We start from the raw sequence: 24,038 nt of genomic DNA, 5'->3' as shown, positions 1-24,038 counted from the left end.
TCGGTGATGGGGCATCTTCTCAAAGTCCAGCTTGTATCCCTGACACACAATATCTATTGACCAGGGATCTAACAGGGAGTGAACCCACTTGTGGCTGAACTGACGAAGGCGTGCCCCCAACGGGCCTAGCTCCGCCTTGCGGTGGATTTTTGTAGAGGCCGGGGAGGACTTCTGTTCCTGGGAACTAGCTGTGTTGTGCAGCTTCTTTCCTGTGCCCCCGCCTCTGGCAAGAAAGGACGCACCTCTGACTTTCTTGTTTCTTTATTCGAAAGGCTGCATTTGATAATGTCGTGCTTTCCTAGGCTGTGCAGGAATATAAGGCAAAATATCAGAATTACCAGCTATAGCTGTGTAGACCAGGCCCGAGAACCCTTCTCCACACAATCCTCAGCCTTCCACATGCCTCTTAAGTCGGCATCATCTGTCCATTGCATATTCTACAGGACACGTCAAGCAGAAATCGACATAGCTTTGACTCTAGGACCCAGTATACTCATGTCTCTTTGGGCATGTTTTATATATATATATATATATATATATATATATATAGTCGTCCAAAGGAAAACGGCACTCAGAGGCAATACATCGTAGAAAAAAAGGTTTAATTCATCCCATTAACGTTTCGGGGCGACAAGCCCCGTCCTCAGAATGTCGCCCCGAAACGTTAATGGGATGAATGAAACCTCTTTTCTACGATGTATTGCCTCTGAGTGCCGTTTTCCTTTGGACGACTATTTCTCTGCTTTAACGGGCACCAGAGCAAGCTGCTGTTATGATTTGAGTGCCGGCATATACTGGAAATATATATATATATATATATATATATATATATATATCTCACTTAAGACAGCATCTTAAATATATATATCTCTCTATATATATATATATATCTATATATATCTATATGCATACTAGGGTCTCAATCTCTGCTGATAAGGTACCTGTCCACGCTGCCACAGCGCTATAAACCCATGCCGACACAATCGCCGGTCTGAGTAGTATACTAGAATGTGCACGCTATCTGCAGGATCCCTGAGAATAGCTAGTGCTACCTTCTGTGCAAACAGGACACCCTACGGGAAGACTACCAACACATCCTGGCCCTAGTGGGGAAAGGATACTGCCTGAGAATTTTTTGTGGGAAGCTGCAGTCTCTTGTCTGGAGATTCCCGCTCTTTTTCCTCATGAGAGGAGGGAAATTTACCTCAGCTTTCTTCCCCTTAACATGTGTACCCTTGTGTCAGGGACAAATGGGTCATCAGTGATATGCAAATCATCTTTTATTACAATAATCATATATTGAATACCTTTCAGCCATCTTGGCTGTAACTTTGCATTATCGTAGTCGACACTGGAGTCAAACTCCGTGTCGATATCAGTGTTTATTATTTTGGATAGTGAGCATTGTGAGACTCTGAAGGTCTCTGTGACACAGGGACAGACATGGGTAGATTTCCTGTCTGTTCTCTAATCTTTTGTGCAATAAATTCACCTCAGCACTTACACATATCCAAACAGGTGTCGGCGTTGTCGACGGAGACACCCTCTCACACACATATTTGCTCTATCTCCTCCTTAGGGGAGCCTTTTACCTCAGACATGTCGACACACACGTACCGACACACCACACACACAGGGGATGCTCTATTTGAAGACAGTTCCCCCACAAGGCCCTTTGGAGAGACAGAGAGAGAGTATGCCAGCACACACCCCAGCGCTATATGACACAGGAATCACACAGTAACTTAGTATTAACCCAGTAGCTGCTGTATATATTGTTTTTACGCCAAATTTATGTGCCCCCCCCCTCTCTTTTTCACCCTCTCTATCGTGCAGGGGAGAGCCTGGGGAGCTTCCTCTCAGCGGAGCTGTGGAGAGAAAATGGCGCTGGTGAGTGCTGAGGAAGAAGGCCCCGCCCCCTCAGCGGCGGGCTTCTCCCGCGAAATTGTGTAAAATTAATGGCGGGGGCTCATGCATATAACAGTGTCCAAGGTGGACATTGCTGCCCAGGGCGCGCCCCCCCTTCCCCACCCCGGCGCCCTGCACCCTACAGTGACCGGAGTGTGTGGGTTAGTGTGGGAGCAATGGCGCACAGCTGCAGTGCTGTGCGCTACCTCATGTGAAGACAGGAGTCTTCTGCCGCCGATTTCGATGTCTTCTTGCTTCTGCCGGCTTCTGTCTTCTGGCTCTGCGAGGGGGACGGCGGCGCGACACCGGGAACGGACGACCAAGGTTAAGATCCTGTGTTCGAACCCTCTGGAGCTAATGGTGTCCAGTAGCCTAAGAAGCGCAACCTAGCCGCAGTTAGTAGGTTTGCTTCTCTCCCCTCAGTCCCACGTAGCAGAGAGTCTGTTGCCAGCAGAAGCTCTCTGAAAATAAAAAACCTAACTAAAATACTTTCTTATTAGCAAGCTCAGGAGAGCCCACTAAAAGCACCCAGCTCCTTCCGGGCACAGATTCTAACTGAGGTCTGGAGGAGGGGCATAGAGGGAGGAGCCAGTGCACACCAGTAGTACTAAATCTTTCTTAGAGTGCCCAGTCTCCTGCGGAGCCCGTCTATTCCCCATGGTCCTTACGGAGTCCCCAGCATCCACTAGGACGTTAGAGAAAGGTGCATTTATAAACTCCCTGCGCTTACTACACTATCACCAGCTGATTATTTCTCTGGTGAGAATCTGGTAAGATTTCATATTACTACTACACACCAAGGGACTGGCCAGTAATAGGGGCAGATGTACTAATCCTTGTAGAGAGATAAAGTGGAGAGATATGAAGTACCAGCCAATCAGCTCCTAAATGCCATGTTACAGGTTGTGTTTGAAAAATCACACTTAAGATCTGATTGGTTGTTACTTTCTCTACACTTTAAACACACTAAGGGGGAGATGTACTAAGCTTTGGAGAGTAATAGACGGTCTGTGCTTTTGAGGTGTATGACATTTTAATAATTATATTTTTGTCACGTCAAATCAGTTCTTCCAGATACACAATAGAGAAGAGTGGTCCACAAGCGCTGCAAGTATAAGTAAACACAAGCCCTCCTCGTCAGATCCAGGGAATCTCGTGTAGATGTCTAATATTCTTAAGAGGAAAAAGCCAGGAAGTCCGCATCAGTCATAGTCAGAAAAGCATTTCTTATATATCAGGAGAAATCTCTAAACTTACCTGGTATAAGAAAACTGCGTTCCCCAAAAGGTTTCTTTAAAATCACCACTCAGTGCTTTTCAAGGCCCAGGTGAGCAAGTTCCTGCCCCCATTGTAAAACACCGGCTATATAAGGTGCCCTATGTTCACAAAAAGGTATCTTTGCGTTGGTCTCTTCAAATGTCGTGACTCCTATCACGATGAATGAGTCCCAGTGCACAGCAGATACCACAGACCAGTAGGATCCAAGAAAAATGTAAACCAACTGTTCATCCGATAAAAGTTTATACGTACACCAAAAAAACTTTACAAATATATAGATATGTACACCACATACTGTATGTACACCAATTATGCTACCCCCTGCTGACAGGGGGGGTAGCATAATTGTTATGAATTTGGAGGACTACAATGAAGAAGTAATGACACAACTTATGGATGAGGGGACTTACAAGAAACTTAGTAGCAATTATAGTGCTAATATAGACAAAAAACTATAGACATTTTTAACCTGTACAGTATCTTTAAAGATGTGATTATGGAAGAGGAACATCTATTGTTCACCATAGAGAACCCATCCATACCTGTCTTGAATGTCCTTTAGAAGATAAATACATGAAAATAAAGAACCCCACCCCTCAGTCGTCCTATTGTGCTGGTACTAATTCCTGTTTATCTAATTTGTCTGTTTATTGATCAATTATTGCAGCCCATTGTGAAATCTACTAAGTCCTTTTTGAAAGATACTATAGCAACTATGACCGTGGAATGGAAACCAGGCTTTTTGCTAGTTACAGTTGACGTTACGCCACTTTATACGGTCATAGACCATAAACTAAAATTGGAGGCTACGGATTTCTTTTTGAAACAGAGTAATATGTAGGAAGAAATGTTTTTTTCTCAGGTGGTATATCGCTCATTTTGAATAACAACTTCTCTTAGTTTGGTGATTATCTTCAGTTAACCAGTACCGCCATGGGTACTAGACTGGCGCCCAGCTATGCAAATCTATTTATGGCCCACTGGGAGGAGCAAAATGTGTGGTGTGGCCATGAGCTGGGTGCCAGTCTACTGTACTGGAATTGTTATATTGACAATGGGTTATATTCAGACCTGATCGCTGCTGTGCATGGGATCAGATCTGAACTGGGCATGCACCGGCACGTCGGGCGACTGCACCGGGGATCGGTGCCTAGCGATGGGATGGTGTGAAAAAAGCAATCGCACGGGTGATTGCAAGGTGATTAACAGGAAGAGGCCGTTTGTGGGTTGCAACTGATCGTTTTGCAGGAGTGTCCGGAAAAATGCAGATGGGACAAGCAGTTTTCAGGGAGGGTGTCTGACGTCAGCTCTGGACCCCAATCAGCAGGATTACATCGCAGAAGAAGAGTGGCTGGGCAGAGACTGCACAAACGGATCTGCTACAAATGCGATCGGACACCTGCACAGACATATCCCCCTACCCCTGTAGGCGGCAGCTATCTGATCACAGGGCTGCAAAAAATGCACCCTAGCGATCAGGTCTGAATTACCCCCAATATCCTGTTTGTGTGGAGTGGTGATCGGAGCTCATTGGAGGTTTTTTGCAATCATCTAAATAGAAAAATTTCCAATATTCACTTAACCTTTGACATGAGTGAGGTGAAGGTAAACTTTCTGGACTTAAAGATTTATATTGAGGACAATCAAATAAAAACCAGCAATCTTGACAAAGCGACAGATTGCAATTCATTTATAGATTATACGAGTAACCACCATCACAATTGGTTGAGAAGTATTTCAGTCAGTCAATTTCAGCGTATTCATAGAAACTGTACTGATTTGGAAGTATTTATGAAACAGGCAGATGACCTTCAAGAATATTTCATTGAGAAAATAAGAATTTACTTACCGATAATTCTATTTCTCGTAGTCCGTAGTGGATGCTGGGAACTCCGTAAGGACCATGGGGAATAGCGGCTCCGCAGGAGACTGGGCACAAAAGAAAAGCTTTAGGACTACCTGGTGTGCATTGGCTCCTCCCCCTATGACCCTCCTCCAAGCCTCAGTTAGGATACTGTGCCCGGACGAGCGTACACAATAAGGAAGGATTTATGAATCCCGGGTAAGACTCATACCAGCCACACCAATCACACCGTACAACTTGTGATCTGAACCCAGTTAACAGCATGATAACAGAGGAGCCTCTGGATAGATGGCTCACAACAACAATAACCCGATTTGTTAACAATAACTATGTACAAGTATTGCAGATAATCCGCACTTGGGATGGGCGCCCAGCATCCACTACGGACTACGAGAAATAGAATTATCGGTAAGTAAATTCTTATTTTCTCTAACGTCCTAGTGGATGCTGGGAACTCCGTAAGGACCATGGGGATTATACCAAAGCTCCCAACCGGGCGGGAGAGTGCGGATGACTCTGCAGCACCGAATGAGAGAACTCAAGGTCCTCCTCAGCCAGGGTATCAAATTTGTAGAATTTAGCAAACGTGTTTGCCCCTGACCAAGTAGCTGCTCGGCAAAGTTGTAAAGCCGAGACCCCTCGGGCAGCCGCCCAAGATGAGCCCACCTTCCTCGTGGAATGGGCTTTTACAGATTTTGGCTGTGGCAGGCCTGCCACCGAATGTGCAAGCTGAATTGTACTACAAATCCAGCGAGCAATAGTCTGCTTAGAAGCAGGAGCACCCAGCTTGTTGGGTGCGTACAGGATAAACAGCGAGTCAGATTTTCTGACTCCAGCCGTCCTGGAAACATATATTTTCAGGGCCCTGACAACGTCCAGCAACTTGGAGTCCTCCAAGTCCCTAGTAGCCGCAGGTACCACAATAGGCTGCTTCAGGTGAAACGCTGAAACCACCTTAGGGAGAAATTGAGGACGAGTCCTCAATTCTGCCCTGTCCGTATGAAAAATCAGGTAAGGGCTTTTACAGGACAAAGCCGCCAATTCTGACACACGCCTGGCCGAAGCCAGGGCCAACAGCATGACCACTTTCCATGTGAGATATTTTAAGTCCACAGTGTTGAGTGGTTCAAACCAATGTGATTTTAGGAAACCCAAAACAACATTCAGATCCCAGGGTGCCACTGGAGGCACAAAAGGAGGCTGTATATGTAGCACTCCCTTAACAAACGTCTGGACTTCAGGCACTGAAGCCAGTTCTCTTTGAAAGAAAATCGACAGGGCCGAAATCTGGACCTTAATGGATCCTAATTTTAGGCCCATAGACACTCCTGCTTGCAGGAAATGCAGGAATCGACCCAGTTGAAATTCCTCCGTCGGGGCCTTTTTGGCCTCGCACCACGCAACATATTTCCGCCAGATGCGGTGATAATGCTTTGCGGTTACATCCTTTCTGGCTTTTATCAAAGTAGGGATGACTTCGTCTGGAATGCCTTTTTCCTTTAGGATCCGGCGTTCAACCGCCATGCCGTCAAACGCAGCCGCGGTAAGTCTTGGAACAGACAGGGTCCCTGCTGGAGCAGGTCCCTTCTCAGAGGTAGAGGCCACGGGTCCTCTGTGAGCATTTCTTGAAGTTCCGGGTACCAAGTCCTTCTTGGCCAATCCGGAGCCACGAGAATAGTTCTTACTCCTCCCCGCCGTATAATTCTCAGCACCTTGGGTATGAGAGGCAGAGGAGGGAACACATACACTGACTGGTACACCCACGGTGTTACCAGAGCGTCCACAGCTATTGCTTGAGGGTCCCTTGACCTGGCGCAATACCTGTCCAGTTTTTTGTTGAGGCGGGACGCCATCATGTCCACCTTTGGTTTTTCCCAACGGTTTACAATCATGTGGAAGACTTCTGGGTGAAGTCCCCACTCTCCCAGGTGGAGGTCGTGCCTGCTGAGGAAGTCTGCTTCCCAGTTGTCCACTCCCGGAATGAACACTGCTGACAGTGCTATCACATGATTTTCCGCCCAGCGAAGAATCCTTGCAGCTTCTGCCATTGCCCTCCTGCTTCTTGTGCCGCCCTGTCTGTTGACGTGGGCGACTGCCGTGATGTTGTCCGACTGGATCAGCACCGGCTGACCTTGAAGCAGAGGCCTTGCTTGGCTTAGAGCATTGTAAATGGCCCTTAGCTCCAGGATATTTATGTGAAGTGATGTCTCCAGGCTTGACCACAAGCCCTGGTAATTTCTTCCCTGTGTGACTGCTCCCCAGCCTCGCAGGCTGGCATCTGTGGTCACCAGGACCCAGTCCTGAGTGCCGAATCTGCGGCCCTCTAGAAGATGAGCACTCTGCAACCACCACAGGAGAGACACCCTTGTCCTTGGGGACAGGGTTATCCGCTGATGCATCTGAAGATGCGATCCGGACCATTTGTCCAGCAGGTCCCACTGGAATGTTCTTGCGTGGAATCTGCCGAATGGGATTGCTTCGTAGGAAGCCACCATTTTTCCCAGGACCCTTGTGCATTGATGCACTGATACTTGGCCTGGTTTTAAGAGGTTTCTGACTAGCTCGGATAACTCCCTGGCTTTCTCTTCTGGGAGAAACACCTTTTTCTGGACTGTGTCCAGGATCATCCCTAGGAATAGAAGACGTGTCGTCGGGATCAGCTGCGATTTTGGGATATTGAGAATCCAACCGTGCTGCCGCAGCACTACTTGAGATAGTGCTACTCCGACTACCAACTGTTCCCTGGATCTTGCCCTTATCAGGAGATCGTCCAAATAAGGGATAATTAAAACTCCTTTCCTTCGAAGAAGTATCATCATTTCGGCCATTACTTTGGTAAAGACCCGGGGTGCCGTGGACAATCCAAACGGCAGCGTCTGAAACGGATAGTGGCAGTTCTGTACCACAAACCTGAGGTACCCTTGGTGAGAAGGGTAAATTGGGACATGGAGGTAAGCATCCTTGATGTCCAGAGACACCATATAATCCCCTTCTTCCAGGTTCGCGATCACCGCTCTGAGTGATTCCATCTTGAATTTGAACCTCTGTATGTAAGTGTTCAAAGATTTTAGATTTAAAATAGGTCTCACCGAGCCGTCCGGCTTCGGTACCACAAACAGCGTGGAATAATACCCCTTTCCCTGTTGCAGGAGGGGTACCTTGATTATCACCTGCTGGGAATACAGCTTGTGAATGGCTTCCAATACCGCCTCCCTGTCGGAGGGAGACGTCGGTAAGGCAGACTTTAGGAAACGGCGAGGGGGAGACGTCTCGAATTCCAATTTGTACCCCTGAGATACTACCTGAAGGATCCAGGGGTCCACTTGTGAGTGAGCCCACTGTGCGCTGAAATTCTTGAGACGGGCCCCCACCGTGCCTGAGTCCGCCTGTAGAGCCCCAGCGTCATGCTGAGGACTTGGCAGAAGCGGGAGAGGACTTCTGTTCCTGGGAACTGGCTGTTTGCTGCAGCCTTTTTCCTCTCCCTCTGCCCCGGGGCAGAAATGAGGAGCCTTTTGCCCGCTTGCCCTTATGGGGCCGAAAGGACTGCGCCTGATAATAAGGCGTCTTCTTATGTTGAGAGGCTACCTGGGGTAAAAATGTGGATTTCCCAGCAGTTGCCGTGGACACCAGGTCTGATAGACCTACCCCAAATAACTCCTCCCCTTTATAAGGCAATACTTCCATATGCCTTTTGGAATCAGCATCACCTGACCACTGCCGCGTCCATAACCCTCTTCTGGCGGATATGGACAGCGCACTTACTCTTGATGCCAGTCGGCAAATATCCCTCTGTGCATCACGCATATATAAAAATGCATCTTTTAAATGCTCTATAGTCAGTAATATAGTGTCCCTATCCAGGGTATCAATATTTTCAGTCAGGGAATCCGACCAAGCCACCCCAGCACTGCACATCCAGGCTGAGGCGATTGCTGGTCGCAGTATAACACCCGTGTGAGTGTATATACATTTTAGGATATTCTCCTGCTTTCTGTCAGCAGGTTCCTTAAGGGCGGCCGTATCAGGAGACGGCTGTGCCACCTGTTTAGACAAGCGTGTGAGCGCTTTGTCCACCCTAGGGGGTGTTTCCCAACGTGCCCTATCCTCTGGCGGGAAAGGGTATGATGCCAATAACCTTTTAGGAATTATCAGTTTTTTATCGGGAGAAACCCACGCTTCATCACACACTTCATTTAATTCCTCAGATGCAGGAAAAACTACAGGTAGTTTTTTCTCACCAAACATAATACCCTTTTTAACAGTACTTGTACTATCAGAAATGTGTAAAACATTTTTCATTGCCTCAATCATGTAACGTGTGGCCCTACTGGAAGTCACATTCGTCTCTTCATCGTCGACACTGGAGTCAGTATCCGTGTCGGCGTCTGTATCTGCCATCTGTGATAGCGGGCGTTTAAGCGCCCCTGATGGTCTTTGAGACGCCTGGACAGGCACAAGCTGAGTCGCCGGCTGTCCCATGTCATCAAACTGCTTTTGTAAAGAGCTGACACTTTCACATAATTCCTTCCATAAGCCCATCCACTCAGGTGTCGACCCCCTAGGGGGTGACATCTCCACTACAGGCAATTGCTCCGCCTCCACATCATGTTCCTCCTCATACATGTCGACACAGCCGTACCGACACACAGCACACACACAGGGAATGCTCTGATAGAGGACAGGACCCCACTAGCCCTTTGGGGAGACAGAGGGAGAGTATGCCAGCACACACCAGAGCGCTATATATATATGCCGGGATAACACTATACAGAGTGTTTTTCCCCTTATAGCTGCTGTTTATATTATACTGCGCCAAATTAGTGCCCCCCCTCTCTTGTTTTACCCTTTTCTGTAGTGCAGGACTGCAGGGGAGAGTCAGGGAGACGTCCTTCCAGCGGAGCTGTGAGGGAAAATGGCGCCAGTGTGCTGAGGAGATAGGCTCCGCCCCCTTCTCGGCTGACTTTTCTCCCGCTTTTTTCTGGAATCTGGCAGGGGTTAATATACATCCATATAGCCCTGGGGGTTATATGTGATGTATTTTTGCCAGCCAAGGTGTTTATATTGCTGCTCAGGGCGCCCCCCCCCCAGCGCCCTGCACCCATCAGTGACCGGAGTGTGTGGTGTGCATGAGGAGCAATGGCGCACAGCTGCAGTGCTGTGCGCTACCTTGGTGAAGACTGATGTCTTCTGCCGCCGATTTTCCGGACCTCTTCTTGCTTCTGGCTCTGTAAGGGGGCCGGCGGCGCGGCTCTGGGACCGGACTCCGAGGCTGGGCCTGTGTTCGGTCCCTCTGGAGCTAATGGTGTCCAGTAGCCTAAGAAGCCCAAGCTGGCTGCAAGCAGGCAGGTTCGCTTCATCTCCCCTTAGTCCCTCGATGCAGTGAGCCTGTTGCAAGCAGGTCTCACTGAAAATAAAAAACCTAAAACTAACTTTTTCTAAGAAGCTCAGGAGAGCCCCCTAGATTGCACCCAGCTCGGTCGGGCACAAAAATCTAACTGAGGCTTGGAGGAGGGTCATAGGGGGAGGAGCCAGTGCACACCAGGTAGTCCTAAAGCTTTTCTTTTGTGCCCAGTCTCCTGCGGAGCCGCTATTCCCCATGGTCCTTACGGAGCTCCCAGCATCCACTAGGACGTCAGAGAAAGGTTATGATACTAAAATTGTACAGAAAGCCATGAACGACAGTAGTAACTCAAACGCTCCTAGATTTGTTTACAGAAGAGCAAGAAATGTAAGAGAGCATATTGTTAGGAGCGTTGTTACTGCACCCAAGATGCTCGCTAGAAAAAATCCAAAGGCTTTTTCAGGTGTGGCACCTTTATAATGTGACGTACATGTAGAAGCAAGGAGAGCAAAATCATGGAGTAGAAATCAACACAGACCAATATTGTATATCCTATAAGGGATTTTGTGACATGTAATACCAAACTATGCGTATATTTACTTGAATTCTCCTGCGGTTCCCACTATGTGAGACGCACTACATGTATGTTAAAACTCCGCATGGCTGAACATGTACGCAATATATGCAAGGGTGTATAAACTCAGTGTATCTGATCTTTTTAAAAATATGCATGAACACAACAATGGACATTTGGTGAGTTTTTCTGGCATCAAAACTATAATTTCAGATTGGAGGAAAAATGATAGTGAAGCCAGGTTGGCAAGAGTTGAAATGAGAGCCATATATGAATTGAGGACATCGTGGCTGATGTATCAAAAATGAGATGAATTTCTAATTTTTTTCATCACTTATTATGTCTTTTTCGATTTCTTTTTTTTTGTCTAAGTATGTATCATTTTTTTTTTATTGAAAATGTAATTGCGATAAAAGCCCAAACGTGTTAATATTGCAATCTACTTTTCGGTGGTTTTATCGCATTTCGAAAAAAATGAAATGGAGTGAGCATGCTCTGTTTCAGATTTCCATGCAGGGGGCAAGGTCAGAGGTCAAACAGACTATGTGGTTACAAACACTGTATTTCATTTGCATGTAGCCAATAAATGCTGGACAGCTTTAACACTGCAATTTAGATATGAAACAAGAAACTTCCCTCCCAAACGTAAATCTGTTTGCACGTTACATCTGCCCCACCTGCAGTGCAGCATGGTTGTGCACAGTTGCCTGCTTTTTGGGTTTTCTAACAAATCTGAATAACCCCCTAAGTGGAATGTTTAGTATAAACTTGTCTTTAATACTTTTTATTTCACAAGCCAAGCCAATTATTAACCTGGTTATAACGTTCTTTATTCTGCCACTCTGTGGCAGGTTGGTGTTTGTATCGGTGCTCGTATGCAGGTATATGATGGTATGGTATACTGGCACTTCATTCAAGCACTGCAATGGGAAAGCTGCATGCAGAGTAGCTCACACAATCATGCTCCTGGGCACTGTTGTGCTGCCGCCCGTTCCCATAGGAAGGTCTGCGCTTGCTAGGAAACAAGTGAGCATCTCTTGTATAACTCTGGCTTCCAAACACTGTATGTTGTAGGGTGTTCTATCTGCTCACTGTATGGGGCTAGGTACACATATTGTGGCATGGTCACTAACCAGGTTATATTGAGAAATGCTTCCTTTCGTATCCTCAGTTATTATTGCATTTGTGTCAGACTGAGAAATGTGTTACTGTGATTCTCTGCCATAGATGCTTATACTGTAGTGGTCAGAAGTTATGGATGAGAGTCCCAGGCAGTGGCCTCACAAAGTGGGTGCAGGGGGTGCTGCCCACACCCGTGTGTGACACCAAAATGTCTGCTTATTGCAGTGACAGGAGCCAGGTGTTGCAGTGTGAAAGCATCCTACAACACCCGGCTCATGTCATAAAAGAGGCGGTCTTCGGGGGCAGTCCAGTCCAGCCCAGCCCAGCATCTTCAGAGATGCTGGTCACGCCCCTGGAGTAACGATTTCCTGGATCCCCACGAGGCCATGCCCCATCTATATACACCACGCCCTCTTTTGTCAAGAGTGCGCGCCGGGTAGATCAGGGGTGCGTGCCGGGTGTCAGATAAATTTTGGCGGATAAGTAACTCTGATACCTTGGCATCCCTCACAGCCTGTTATAAAGCATCTTTGCAGTACTGGAATGGCATTTGGCACTGTGGCGCATGACTGTTTATAACTCTAGCATATATCACTGTTGTAACAGGTCATTTAACATTTTCAAAATCCCATCTAAAGCCAAGTACTTACTAGGCGATACCCTCCATGAGCGATATCGCCTAGTGTTTTCCCTACTTTCCCCGAGTGGCCGATATAGTGCGTACACACTTAACGATTCCGCCGCCGGCCCTAACATGCAGCTTTGGCCGACATACCCAAAATTGACCTGACTCATGGGAGAGGACCTCGTTAATGATATAGTGCCTACACACTAGGCGATATTACAAACGATATCACTCAAAAGGGTGAAAATTAGCGATATCCAAAGACTTGATAACAGCACTTTAGTGGTAACATAATTAACAAGGCATGTCTCCAAAAATTATATAAATTAAAATAAAACAAAAAACAACAAAAATAGCAATCTAGTTGATGTGAGTCATTTAAGCCATTTTTTTAGTGCTGTTAAAAGATGTTGATACATCTTGAGACACTTCAACACATTACGCCCTGGAAATAAGTGAGGTGACAGAAGAGATGAAAGTGTCCCTAAACCAGGATAGGACATGTGACATGCCTCCTCCTTCAGACAGATGAGCTGTCAGCTGGGTCTCAGGGTGAAGAGGAGAAAAGCGCTGCCTTGTCCTTTCACTGCTTGACATGCAAATGTAGAGCGCTAGAGGCCGATGCACAATGACAGGCTGTGCGTGTCATACATTGATTAGACTCATGCTGCCATGGGCTGTTCTGTCCTGATGGGATTTTCTCTTCATTTTTCAGAGAGCGATGGCAAGCTCATATATTCAGTGATGCAAATTCCTACAAAGCGCCAACCGAATAGTTTCAAAACACAATTTGTAGAATGTCCAAAACCACTGAACTAGTCCATTGGTTTATAGGCTATAAATATGGGAGCTCTTTAACTTCTAAGAATCCCTATAAGGACTATTAATTACTATCAATGGTAAGCTCAGCTTTTATAAGGGCAAAGAGGGCCTCTAAAATGTCTTGTTGAAAGTGCTGCTCCCTCTGAGCCTGTGTAGATAATCTATAGCAAGAGAACCATTCTAATCACCCTTTTATTACTCTTACTTAAATCACTGTGGCAGGGGTCAGATTATTGATTTTACATTGCTAAGAATCTTTTGCCGCCTTGAACAGTAATATTCTAATTTATCTGAGCCGTGATCGGATTGTGCTAAGTGGTACTTTTATTATTATTATTTTTTTTTTATTGATTCATAGGCTAGCAAAATGATTTGTCTGTGTCTTCGCTCATGCAGCCTACAACTAGCTCTGGCATGCAGTACATTAAGTATGAACAATCTTAGAGCCTAAGCTATTATTACTGCAGATGACAAATAATGAAACTTAGCAATAGCTGTGAGATAAAAACTAGCCAGAATTCAGTTTCATTAAAATGCGACATCAAGATAAAGGATCACACTTTAATTTGGTTTGTGCCTTTTTTGCTTGAAATCGATAGAGGACAAATGGGAAGATCACCCCGGATGGCCACTGGCAGGCTGCTGTAACAGGAAGAAAACAGCAGCACATCATATACTGTGGGCCTATTTTGATGGCTGGCCTGGAACTACCCCCCCCATTGTTAATCTGGCACTGGGGGAGATGCATCAATACTTCTAAAGAGGCCAAGTGGAGAAGTTGCCTATAGCAAACAATCAGATCCTAGGCTGGATAATGTACTAGATAAATGACTAAACTAAAATCTGATTGGTTGCTGTGGGCAATTTGTCATCTTTATGAGGTTTGCTACATCTCCCCCAAAGTTTCTAAGTATATGACTGCAAAACAGGCATCAAAATGCAGCATCACTTCCAACTAACACATGGTTTTGAAAGGTTGAAACATTTTCAATGGTTGCGTGGTTCTCCCGTTGCCAAAGCTTCAGGAGGTAAATGATAATCTTGTCACCAATGGTACAGCACCAGGCCCACGGCTCGCTGGTGTGAGTAGCCAGGGGCAGCAGTGACGGTTAATACACCAGCGGCGCACCAGATAGACTCTGGCACCTCTCCTCCACAAGCTCACAGTGCAGCATTGGCGTGATAGTAGCACACTCAGATGAGACGTTATCTCCAAGACAAGATGACGAAGAGCCACCAGGAAGGAAGAGCTGTGTCCCGCACAGCCTGAATTCCCCTGCCCAAAAGCAAAAGAATGCGCACAGAACAGCCGAGGATGGTGGAGCACTGTAAGTGAATGGGCAGGTGGAGTGGTTGGGATAGACGACACAAATGTATCAATTATCATTAAGGAAGCAGGAGTCAGAAATGAATGATATTATTAGATATACAAGTGAATAAGCCAGCGACCAGGAGGCATAATACATTAACAGAGTATATCCTATAAGGAGAAGGGGTGAGGGGGTGTACAGATGATCAGGAGACATATACATTAAATATATAAGATGGTGGGTGGCCAGGAGGTATACATTCCTTAAATACAAAGTATTATTTAAGAGAGGAGGCAGGGGTGGGTATACATTCATTAAACATTATTAATGGGGGCAGGTGGTTACATGGCATACATTAATTACATTATATAAGGGTGGCATGAGTTAAATATATGGGGGGCGGGCAAGGTGACATACATTAATTGTAAGCATATAGTCAAAAAATATCCATTATATGAGAGGTGGAGAGGCGGCACAAAGTCATTAAAAATGTTATATAAGGTGTGTTACTAGTTTTTATTGCCTGCAGGATCTATGCCCCCCTGTATCACCAAATGGATTACATAATACGATCTGGCAGCACCAGAGCAAGATCATCTGTCTTTCACCTTTACACGCCAGACGGACCAGAGACTTCAGCTTACAGCAGGGATTCTGCTTATAGCGTACAAGGTACTACCTGCATTTTGTTTTTCTTTTGCAAGTGGGGGAGGAGATTGTCCCCAAAGCATATTATTGTACCTGCACCCATCACTTCCTAGTTTCACCACTACATGTACTATAGAACATCAATTGTTTTGGTTCTTTTTTGTTTGTAAAGGCTAATGGGGGTGTGAGGGTTGCGCTGGATGGCTTGGTCGGGGAGTCTGGGAGTGTAGATCAGCACAGGGAAGCGAGTAGTCCAGGGCTTGGCAATGTGTATTCCCACAGAAACTCATCAATATGGCCCTGAATCCTGCTTCCACAAGTCACAAGATACCATTGTGGGTGTGGGGCTACAATAACGCACTTCTCAATGCCACAAATTCTGCATTTCCCTTACTCTATTGGTGTGAACAGTCTCATCAGCAGATAAGTAATGAACACACTCAATGTAAAGGGTTCTATACATGTTGGCAAATCACAAGAAAATAACATTACAATATTTTAACATTAAGTAAAGATAAAGTAGCTGTATGTACTAACCATCTTCATCTGTCTGGATAATAGTTTCTTCACTTTCCTTTCGACCCTCGGGATTGGTTAAGATCATCTTTAGACTGACATTTGTATAAGGTGGGAGATGGTCCACCACATGTTTTGGAGCTTTGGGGTCCATGTCCAAACAATCAACTTTGTCCATATTATGGCTTCGATAATAGTGATAGCAAATGGTGACATTAAAAGTATGGCAGCGAGTTATATTGTAGCCCAATGATTCCCAATCAACAGCAATACGTCTGGACTGTATTTCTGCAATCTTCAGGGTTTTGGGTGTCCTCATGGGCTCTACAAAACCAGAAAACAATACACAATGAGGAGAGCACGCATTACAAACTATCAGCAACTGGAAACTTTGTGTCATAAGAAAAATGTAGTTATACTTGCAAGTATTACTTCTGTAAATGAGATCATGCTCTTATTCTAATATACTCCATGTGTCTGGTATGCTCATAAATTCATGAAACGCTGACCATCTGAAATAGCAATAGCTGCGAGGATCTGAGAAATCCTATATGCAAAGGGTTATTACCCAAGTTTTACGTAAGCCCCTACAAAACTGAGATTTTGTCTAGCAGATTTTAATGTAAAGCAGCTATTGTGTTCATGTTCATTATCCCATAATATATACCTTGCCTTGAAAGGGGAATAAAAGTACCTTAGTTGAATGACAGATTACATTTTATATATGGTTTTCATCAAATATAACAGGCATTACTAATACTCTAAAAATTTAACAACTTTTAAAATAAAGACTTGGCAAAGGTTGCAAAGATGAAGATAAAAAAGTCGCCATACAGATAGTAAAATTACAAGAACAAATAAACAAACTGTAGAACGGTCTGTGATGCAGAGAGAGAGAAATCACAAAGCTCCTGCAGGTGAGGACCAATCACTCACAGCTGCAGCCATGACAAGATGCCCCCCTAAAGGTAGAACACCAGAACTGTTTTGAGTCATTCCCTGCAGCTCTGAGATCTTCCCTGTGGGTTTTTAATCAATGTTTAAGATTCAACGACATTAAAGAGGAAATGTTAATTAATAACATGATCCATTTTAATAGTGCTTGGAGCAGATGCATGGGGATGTGATGAGAAAACCTTGCAGCTGTCACATTTTTTCTTTTTCTTAAGGATGTAAATTAGCCAATACATCATACCAGAAAAGCATCAATATCCTCTGGATTGTGACGAGTCCTCCTGCATCTTCATTCAGTCTGCTAATTGAACTAATTGCTTAGTTAAAGTAGCAGTTTCAGAGATGACGCAGATTTTAATTGTCATTTACTGTTGTTCATAGCCAGTTTTATTGCATCTAACAAGCACACAGGATTTAATTGTTAGGGATACAATCTGCAGAGACTGGTAATTTCAGTTGCATATAAGCATAAGGGGTAAGGCACTAGGGAGAGTTAGAGGTAGGCACTAGGGTGGAGGGCATCCCTAGCCACCACCCCTGGAGGGTAAGGGTTGGGGAGGGGGTTAAGGGTTAAAATACTTACCCCTCCAATGTCAGGATCTTCAATGTCAGGATGCCGTTGTCGGTCATGTGACTGCTGGCATTCCCACAACCGGGATATCATACTGAATACAATGTATATATATATATATATATATATATATATATATATATATATATATAAAATACAGGATGAACCACAAAGTGGAACAGATAGCACTCACCAGATTTCAAATAAAAAATTCAGCAAAAAAGAATATTTAATGTAAATGGTAATCTCACAGTTCAAAGGTAATGTCCATATTTATCCGACGTTTCGGTCCAAACCAGGACCTTTGTCAAGGATTCACAGCTTTGTCAAACCAGTCAGCATCACAGCAAAGTCAATATAATAGGTACTGGAGTCTGGAGATAATGTCTCACCGGCCCCTGTTATATAGCCAGCATAATTGGCGTGTTTGGCGCCTGGATCCACCCCCACTAGCGCAGGAAGTGGGGTAGAACGCATTGGTGGAACGCAGACGTCACTTCCGCCATTGCCGGAAGTGAGCTGGATCCGCAATATCAAGGGGAGTCATCGAGCGCAATCAGGAAGTGGGTAGTGCGTTGGAACGCAAACGTCACATCCGTTTTCTCCGGAAGTGCGTTGCGCCCAACTCATGTCGAATGAATATCGCGGGTGCGCTGTGGAGCACAACCCGGAAGCGGGGACAGGCATCTGGTGGAGCGCACAGCATCACTCCCGGTGTTGCCGGAAATGAGCAGCGTCCGTCCACATACCAACATAGTTGTATAACAACTTGCTGTAATGATGAAAAGATGCCTCACACGAGCCTGTTAGTTATATAATACCCACCTTACGGTTGGTTGGTTGGTTAACCTAAGGGCTAAAACTGAAGTAGATTGACATATCAATAAGGGCATATATGTTTTGATAAGAGCTGGGCATAAACAGAGGCCAGTGAGTTCACAAGTTGGTCTTGGTATGATCAGTATGTTTTTTAATAGCGTATGATTTAACTGAGTGTGTGCAGACCGCCGGAGCTCTGACAGCGCCTGCCTCGGTAGTCATGGGGACGCTATGGCGTCTCCTCTATCTGAGCCAGACGTGCTTGGAGTCTCCTTGGCAACGTGACGACGCTGTGTAGGGCGTGATCTCTGGTGGCCCGTAGACTTCCGGGAGCGAGGGTCACGTCACCTTCGCGCGTCATGGAGCCGCTGGCCGGGTCCCGCCGCCGCATGTGCAGTTTGTTTGTTTATGTGGTATATAAGCAGGGTAAGTTAGCACTATATGTTTGTCTGTCATGTATGGTGATTTTATTGCATGTACATCCTGAAGACGGTGAGATGAACACCGAAACGTCGATGATGATGTAATTAAGATGACTTTTTGAATACAAGCATTTTCACTTAAATCCTCTGAGTGCCGTCCCTTTCGTTTGGTATAGTAGTGGATGCTCCACTTTGGACTTGGACACCGGGGTAAGAAACCTTAATATTTTGAGTGCCGGACACAGCAAATATATATATATATATATATATATATATATATATATATGTGGACAGGGGATGAGGTAGTGTAGAGCGACCAATGGTGCCAATAGATTGCTAAAAGCAGTATTTTTAAAAAATATAAATTTATTGTAGTGGAACGCACTATACAGAATACTGGTTACCAAGACATGATTATAAAAACATATAAATTCATAAAAAGAGTGTATATATATGACCCAAAAAAAATTTATGAGATACAAGAAAATTAAAAAAATGGTATTTTAAAAATTTATGGGGGAATAAAAGGGAAAAAAAAATGGTAACATAAAACCTAAGTGTTATTAAAAATCTAAAAGTATCACTCCAGAATAGAAGGTTAAAGATCATAAACAGGTTAAAAAAGTCACACGGGAATATACGCTTTCAAAAACTTTTTTTAAAAATAGAGGAATCAGAAAAATAGCTTAGCTTTGTGGTGAAGTTAGATCAAGGAATAGCACCCAACGCGTTTCGTCCTATCTGGACTTCATCAAGGGGTGATGTGACTAGAGACAGACCTTACTTATATACCAGAAATGACAGGAAGTGATGTATACCTCATTTCCTGTAATCAATTAACATGACTTATTTAAATGCTACAAAAACTGTGTGATATCATGCTGTGTTAAATACAGTTATTTGATTTAAGCTATGGGGAGGAGAATCGAGTGAAAAATATTGTCAGAAATAGCTGAAATACAATAAAAGACGCTCAGAGCCGCCGACTTCCGGTCCGGGCTCTGCGTAGCGTCATATCCGCCCCTCTTCCGGTGTCCGGCGCTTCGTACTGCGCCTGCGTGGGTTCTGTGCGGCGGAAGTTCACTGTGTTGTTTATACTCTCCGGGGCGGTTGCCTGGATACGCGGCGGACGTGTTCAATGGCAACGTTAGAGTCTCGCGCCCGCCATGTTACTGTAGTCTAGTGGACCAATGTTTGCGGCGGACATATTTTAAAAGTCTATATCCATAAGGTGTTGTATGTTTTTCAAGTTGGATCCAAACTTTGGTCAGCTCCGGATTGTATAGAAAACAGAGGAAGGATAGATTCAGTATAACCGGGCAATAATTATAAATATAAAAGACAAGGTTGCTGGATTAGAATTATATAAAAAAGGGGATTTATGATAAATATAATGACCCATTATACACATTAATAGGAAGGAGGAAAATACATATATGTTCTTATATATATATACTAAGGGAATATACTGCTGGGAATAGAACCTTTAGTGATGCACTGGAATAGATAAAATATATATACAAAATTACATATTTATAAAAAAATATAATATATATATATACACACAATAGTAGGTCATTCATAAGTTGTTCCATCATGTATTTACAACACCCGGTCTTCCAAGTAGGTCTCCCATCCTTGTACTAGCCGAGCCCAGCCTTGCTTAGCTTCCAAGATCGGACGGTATTGGGCGTCTCCAGGCTGGTATGATTGTAATAGTAATGTGGAAATATAGGGATAGACCTTTTGTGTGAATAACAGACTGATGACGAGAGTTAATATTTTAATAGTATAGTTATATTGCAATGGGGATACCTAACCTAAAAATAATGTGGTGAAAGAGACAACATGTATCAGGAATAAGGGTAGGGGTAGGAATATTTCAAGGTTTTGAGGATTCCTTGTGCAATCTTTTCTTACAGCACCTGATCTCCCCTGGCGGTCACCCAACCAGGTACTGGTCAGGCCTAACACTGCTTTGCTTCCAAGATCGGCCGGAATTGGGCGTGTCCAGTGTGGTATGGCTGTAACGAGGAAGCAGAGTTTTCCTTGCAAACCCCGGAAGAGGAAGGAGAATTGGGGGAGAAGTTGGGATTAGGATAGTACGAAGAATAGGTAGCTTACGTTACAAGAAGGGTGCTATTTCGTATCCTTCGTTGAAGCCATCTGGATGGAGGGTGTTCAACTCATAAATCCAGAACATTTCTCTTCTGGAAAGGAGGTTGGAAAGGTCACCTCCTCTTTCTCCCAATAATATACCAATTCAATGCCTTTAAAAGTTAGTGTCTCTGGATCTGAGTTGTGGCATTGATGGAAATGTCTCGATACTGCGTGTGTGAGGACTTTGTTCTTTATATTCCTAATGTGTTCTTGGATGCGAAGCTTCAGGATTCTTTTGGTTTTGCCAATATACTTCAGACCGCAGGGACACTCCAGAAGATATATTACAGATGATGTGTTACAGTTTATGAATTGTTTGATTCGGTATTCCTTCTTGGTGTTAGTGTTGTTGAAGGTTTTCCTGTTATGGTGAAGATATTTGCAAATGTTGCACTTTCCACACTTAAAACTGCCCACACATTTCGGCATCGGATTCCTAATTTCAGGGTTTCTTAGCATGCTGGGTGCCACCAAGTCTTTCAAGCTTTGTGATTTTCGGAAAACTAATTTGGGTTCTTTGGTAAGGTATTCTTTAAGAATGGGGTCCATGAGTAAGATGTGCCAATGTTTTTTGAGTGTTTGTTTGATGAGTTTCTCATGTCTGCTGTATGTCGTAATGAACTTGACATTGTCTTCCCTATTTTCCTTAGCTTTGTATTGCAGAAGTTCGCCCCTTTCCAATTCTTTTGTTCTAGACATCGCTCCTTCCAGGAGTTGTGCAGGGTAACCCTTTTCCTTGAATCTCTCCTTGTAGATTTCCAGTTGTTGATCTCTTTCTTCCTTTTTCTTGCAGTTACGTGCTATTCTATTGAACTGCGAGAATGGGATATTGTCTTTCCAATGTTGTCGGTGATTACTCTTGTAGTGCACGTAGCTATTCATATCCACCGTCTTAATGAAATTGCTCGTGATAATATCACTACCTGAGTGCGTCAGGACCAGGTCTAGAAATTCAATCCTTTCAGTGTCCTCCCTTGCTGTGAAACTGAGATTCATATCATTTGTCGAGATGTGTGTTAAAAACTCTTTAAAAGTCTGTTGCTCACCTTCCCATACGATCAAAATGTCATCAATATATCGTTTATAAAAGATAATGTTATGTTGGTACGGATTGTTTGTGAAAATATGTTTGTTCTCCCACTGTCCCATAAAAAGATTCGCGAAGCTGGGTGCAAAGATAGTCCCCATGGCTGTGCCACAGACCTGGAGATAAAATCCATCTAAAAATTTAAAATAGTTGTGTTTTAAAATGAAAAGCATAATCTCGCACAGGAAAAGTCTGTGATCCTCTGTGATCAGATGGTCTTTGCTGAGGAATTCATTGCATGCTTCGATCCCTTTATCATGCTCTATACAAGTGTATAGAGATTGCACATCTATTGTAACCCATCTATATGTATCTTTCCACTGGAAGTTCTCCATCATATTTAGAACCGTTGTAGTGTCTTTCAGATAAGCCGGTAGTTCTATGACGTATTTTCTTAAAAAGAGGTCCACATATTCCGAAAGGTGTGAAGTCAGGGAATCGATACCTGCCACTATGGGTCTTCCTGGGGGATTTTCCAAAGACTTGTGTATTTTCGGGAGGAAATAAAAAATGGGGGTGGTGGGGTTGGAGTTTAAAAGATACTGGAATTCCTCTTTGGTGATGATTTCACGTCTAAAACCCTTTAAAAGCATCGTCCTCAATTATTCCACAAAGGTTTCTTTTGGGTCGTTTTGTAATGGAATGTATGAGGCTCTATCACCCAGTAATCTGTTAGCTTCTGCGGTATAGGCTTCTCTATCCATTATGACCAACCCCCCCCCCTTTGTCAGCCGCTTTTATAACAATGTTTTTATTTTCCTGAAGTCTTTTTATTGCTTCTGTCTCTTTATTGGTGAGATTTCTTTCCTTGATTGGTGTGGTGGTAGTGTCACAGAGGTCCTTTTTTACTAGGTCATAGAACAAGCCCACATAATGTCCCTTAGATTCAAGGGGGTAAAATTTAGAAGTGGGCTTCAAGCCAGATTTTGATTGTTCATAGTTTTGTATGATTGCATCCTCTTTTTTAAGGAAATGGCGTTTGAGGGTGATTTTCCGTATGAATTTGTTTAAATCAATAAAGACATCAAATTTGTTCATTCCTTTGGTGGGTGCAAACGAAAGGCCTTTATTTAACAAGGTAGTTTCGTGTTCCGTCAGTACGTGGCTGGAGAGGTTATGTATACCTTTAGGGGCAGCTGGTTCTATTCGAGATTTCGTCTTTTGAACAGGTTCTTTCCTCCTTCCCCCACGACATCCTCTTCTTCTTCGAACCTTCTTTTCCGTGGGGATATGTTGGTGGCTTTCCATTTTTCTGTGGTCCTTGTCGTGCCTCTGGGATGGTGAGAAGTGCCTGGAGATAAAAAAGTTTCCTCTGTGTTGGAATCCAGTCTCTTTAATGTTGAAAAACGATTTGTGGTTCTGATGGGGTTCAAGGGCTTGCCCCTAGTGGTGTTCTGCGGATATCTCTGTTTCTTGGGAATGGATTGCCAGTAGTCCCTTGTTCCTTTTGGCTCCTGTCGTTCTCCTCTATTAAATCTGCTCCAGTTTTTCACCATATTGTTCTCATAGTCCTGTCTGTCTCTAGTAAACTTTTTTTCTTTGTTCTTGATCACTTCTTCCTCTATGCGTTCTAGTTTCTTGTTTAGAACTTTTTCGTTGATTCTGAAATCCTCTTTATCCTTATGTGTTTCCATTTTGTTCTCAGCCTCCTTTATCTCTAAATCCAGGTCTGAGATAATGCGTTTCTTTTCTGCTATAAGTAGTTTCATAAGGTTAATGGAACAATTATGTAATGTGTTGTCCCACTCCTTCATAAAGTCCTGATTGTCCATACCGAAGGTAGGTTGTTTAGATAGCCTGAGCCCTCTGGGGATCCTGTTTACACTGACATAGTGTTCCAGGCCCCTGATGTCCCACCATGCTTTGACTTCCTTTGTTAGTAGTCTTTCTATGCTCCAAAACATATCGTCGAGATTGTTAGTGTCCTGTTCAATCTCTGGTATGACAGTTTCATTAAAAAATTTTTGGCATAGGTTACTCCTTTTGTTGGTGCGTTCCTTTGTTCCAAACATTCTGT

General features: G+C 44.2%; 1 protein-coding gene and 2 pseudogenes across 12 annotated transcripts in view; all 3 read right to left on the bottom strand.

The window, feature by feature from the left end:
• Positions 1–24,038, bottom strand: part of PTPRK (protein tyrosine phosphatase receptor type K) — a 689,055-nt gene that overhangs the window by 212,694 nt on the left and 452,323 nt on the right. For all 12 annotated transcript variants that reach the window (XM_063917349.1, XM_063917350.1, XM_063917338.1 and 9 more), the window contains exon 8: positions 16,030–16,332. In XM_063917349.1, coding sequence (XP_063773419.1) covers positions 16,030–16,332 — 303 coding nt within the window. The remainder of the gene's footprint in view (positions 1–16,029; positions 16,333–24,038) is intronic.
• On the bottom strand, positions 20,374–20,492 carry LOC134912411 (5S ribosomal RNA; annotated as a pseudogene).
• On the bottom strand, positions 20,688–20,806 carry LOC134911941 (5S ribosomal RNA; annotated as a pseudogene).

This window comes from Pseudophryne corroboree, chromosome 4, assembly GCF_028390025.1.
Source record: "Pseudophryne corroboree isolate aPseCor3 chromosome 4, aPseCor3.hap2, whole genome shotgun sequence".
NCBI classification, from domain to species: domain Eukaryota; kingdom Metazoa; phylum Chordata; class Amphibia; order Anura; family Myobatrachidae; genus Pseudophryne; species Pseudophryne corroboree.
This window is presented reverse-complemented; position numbering and strand designations above follow the sequence as displayed.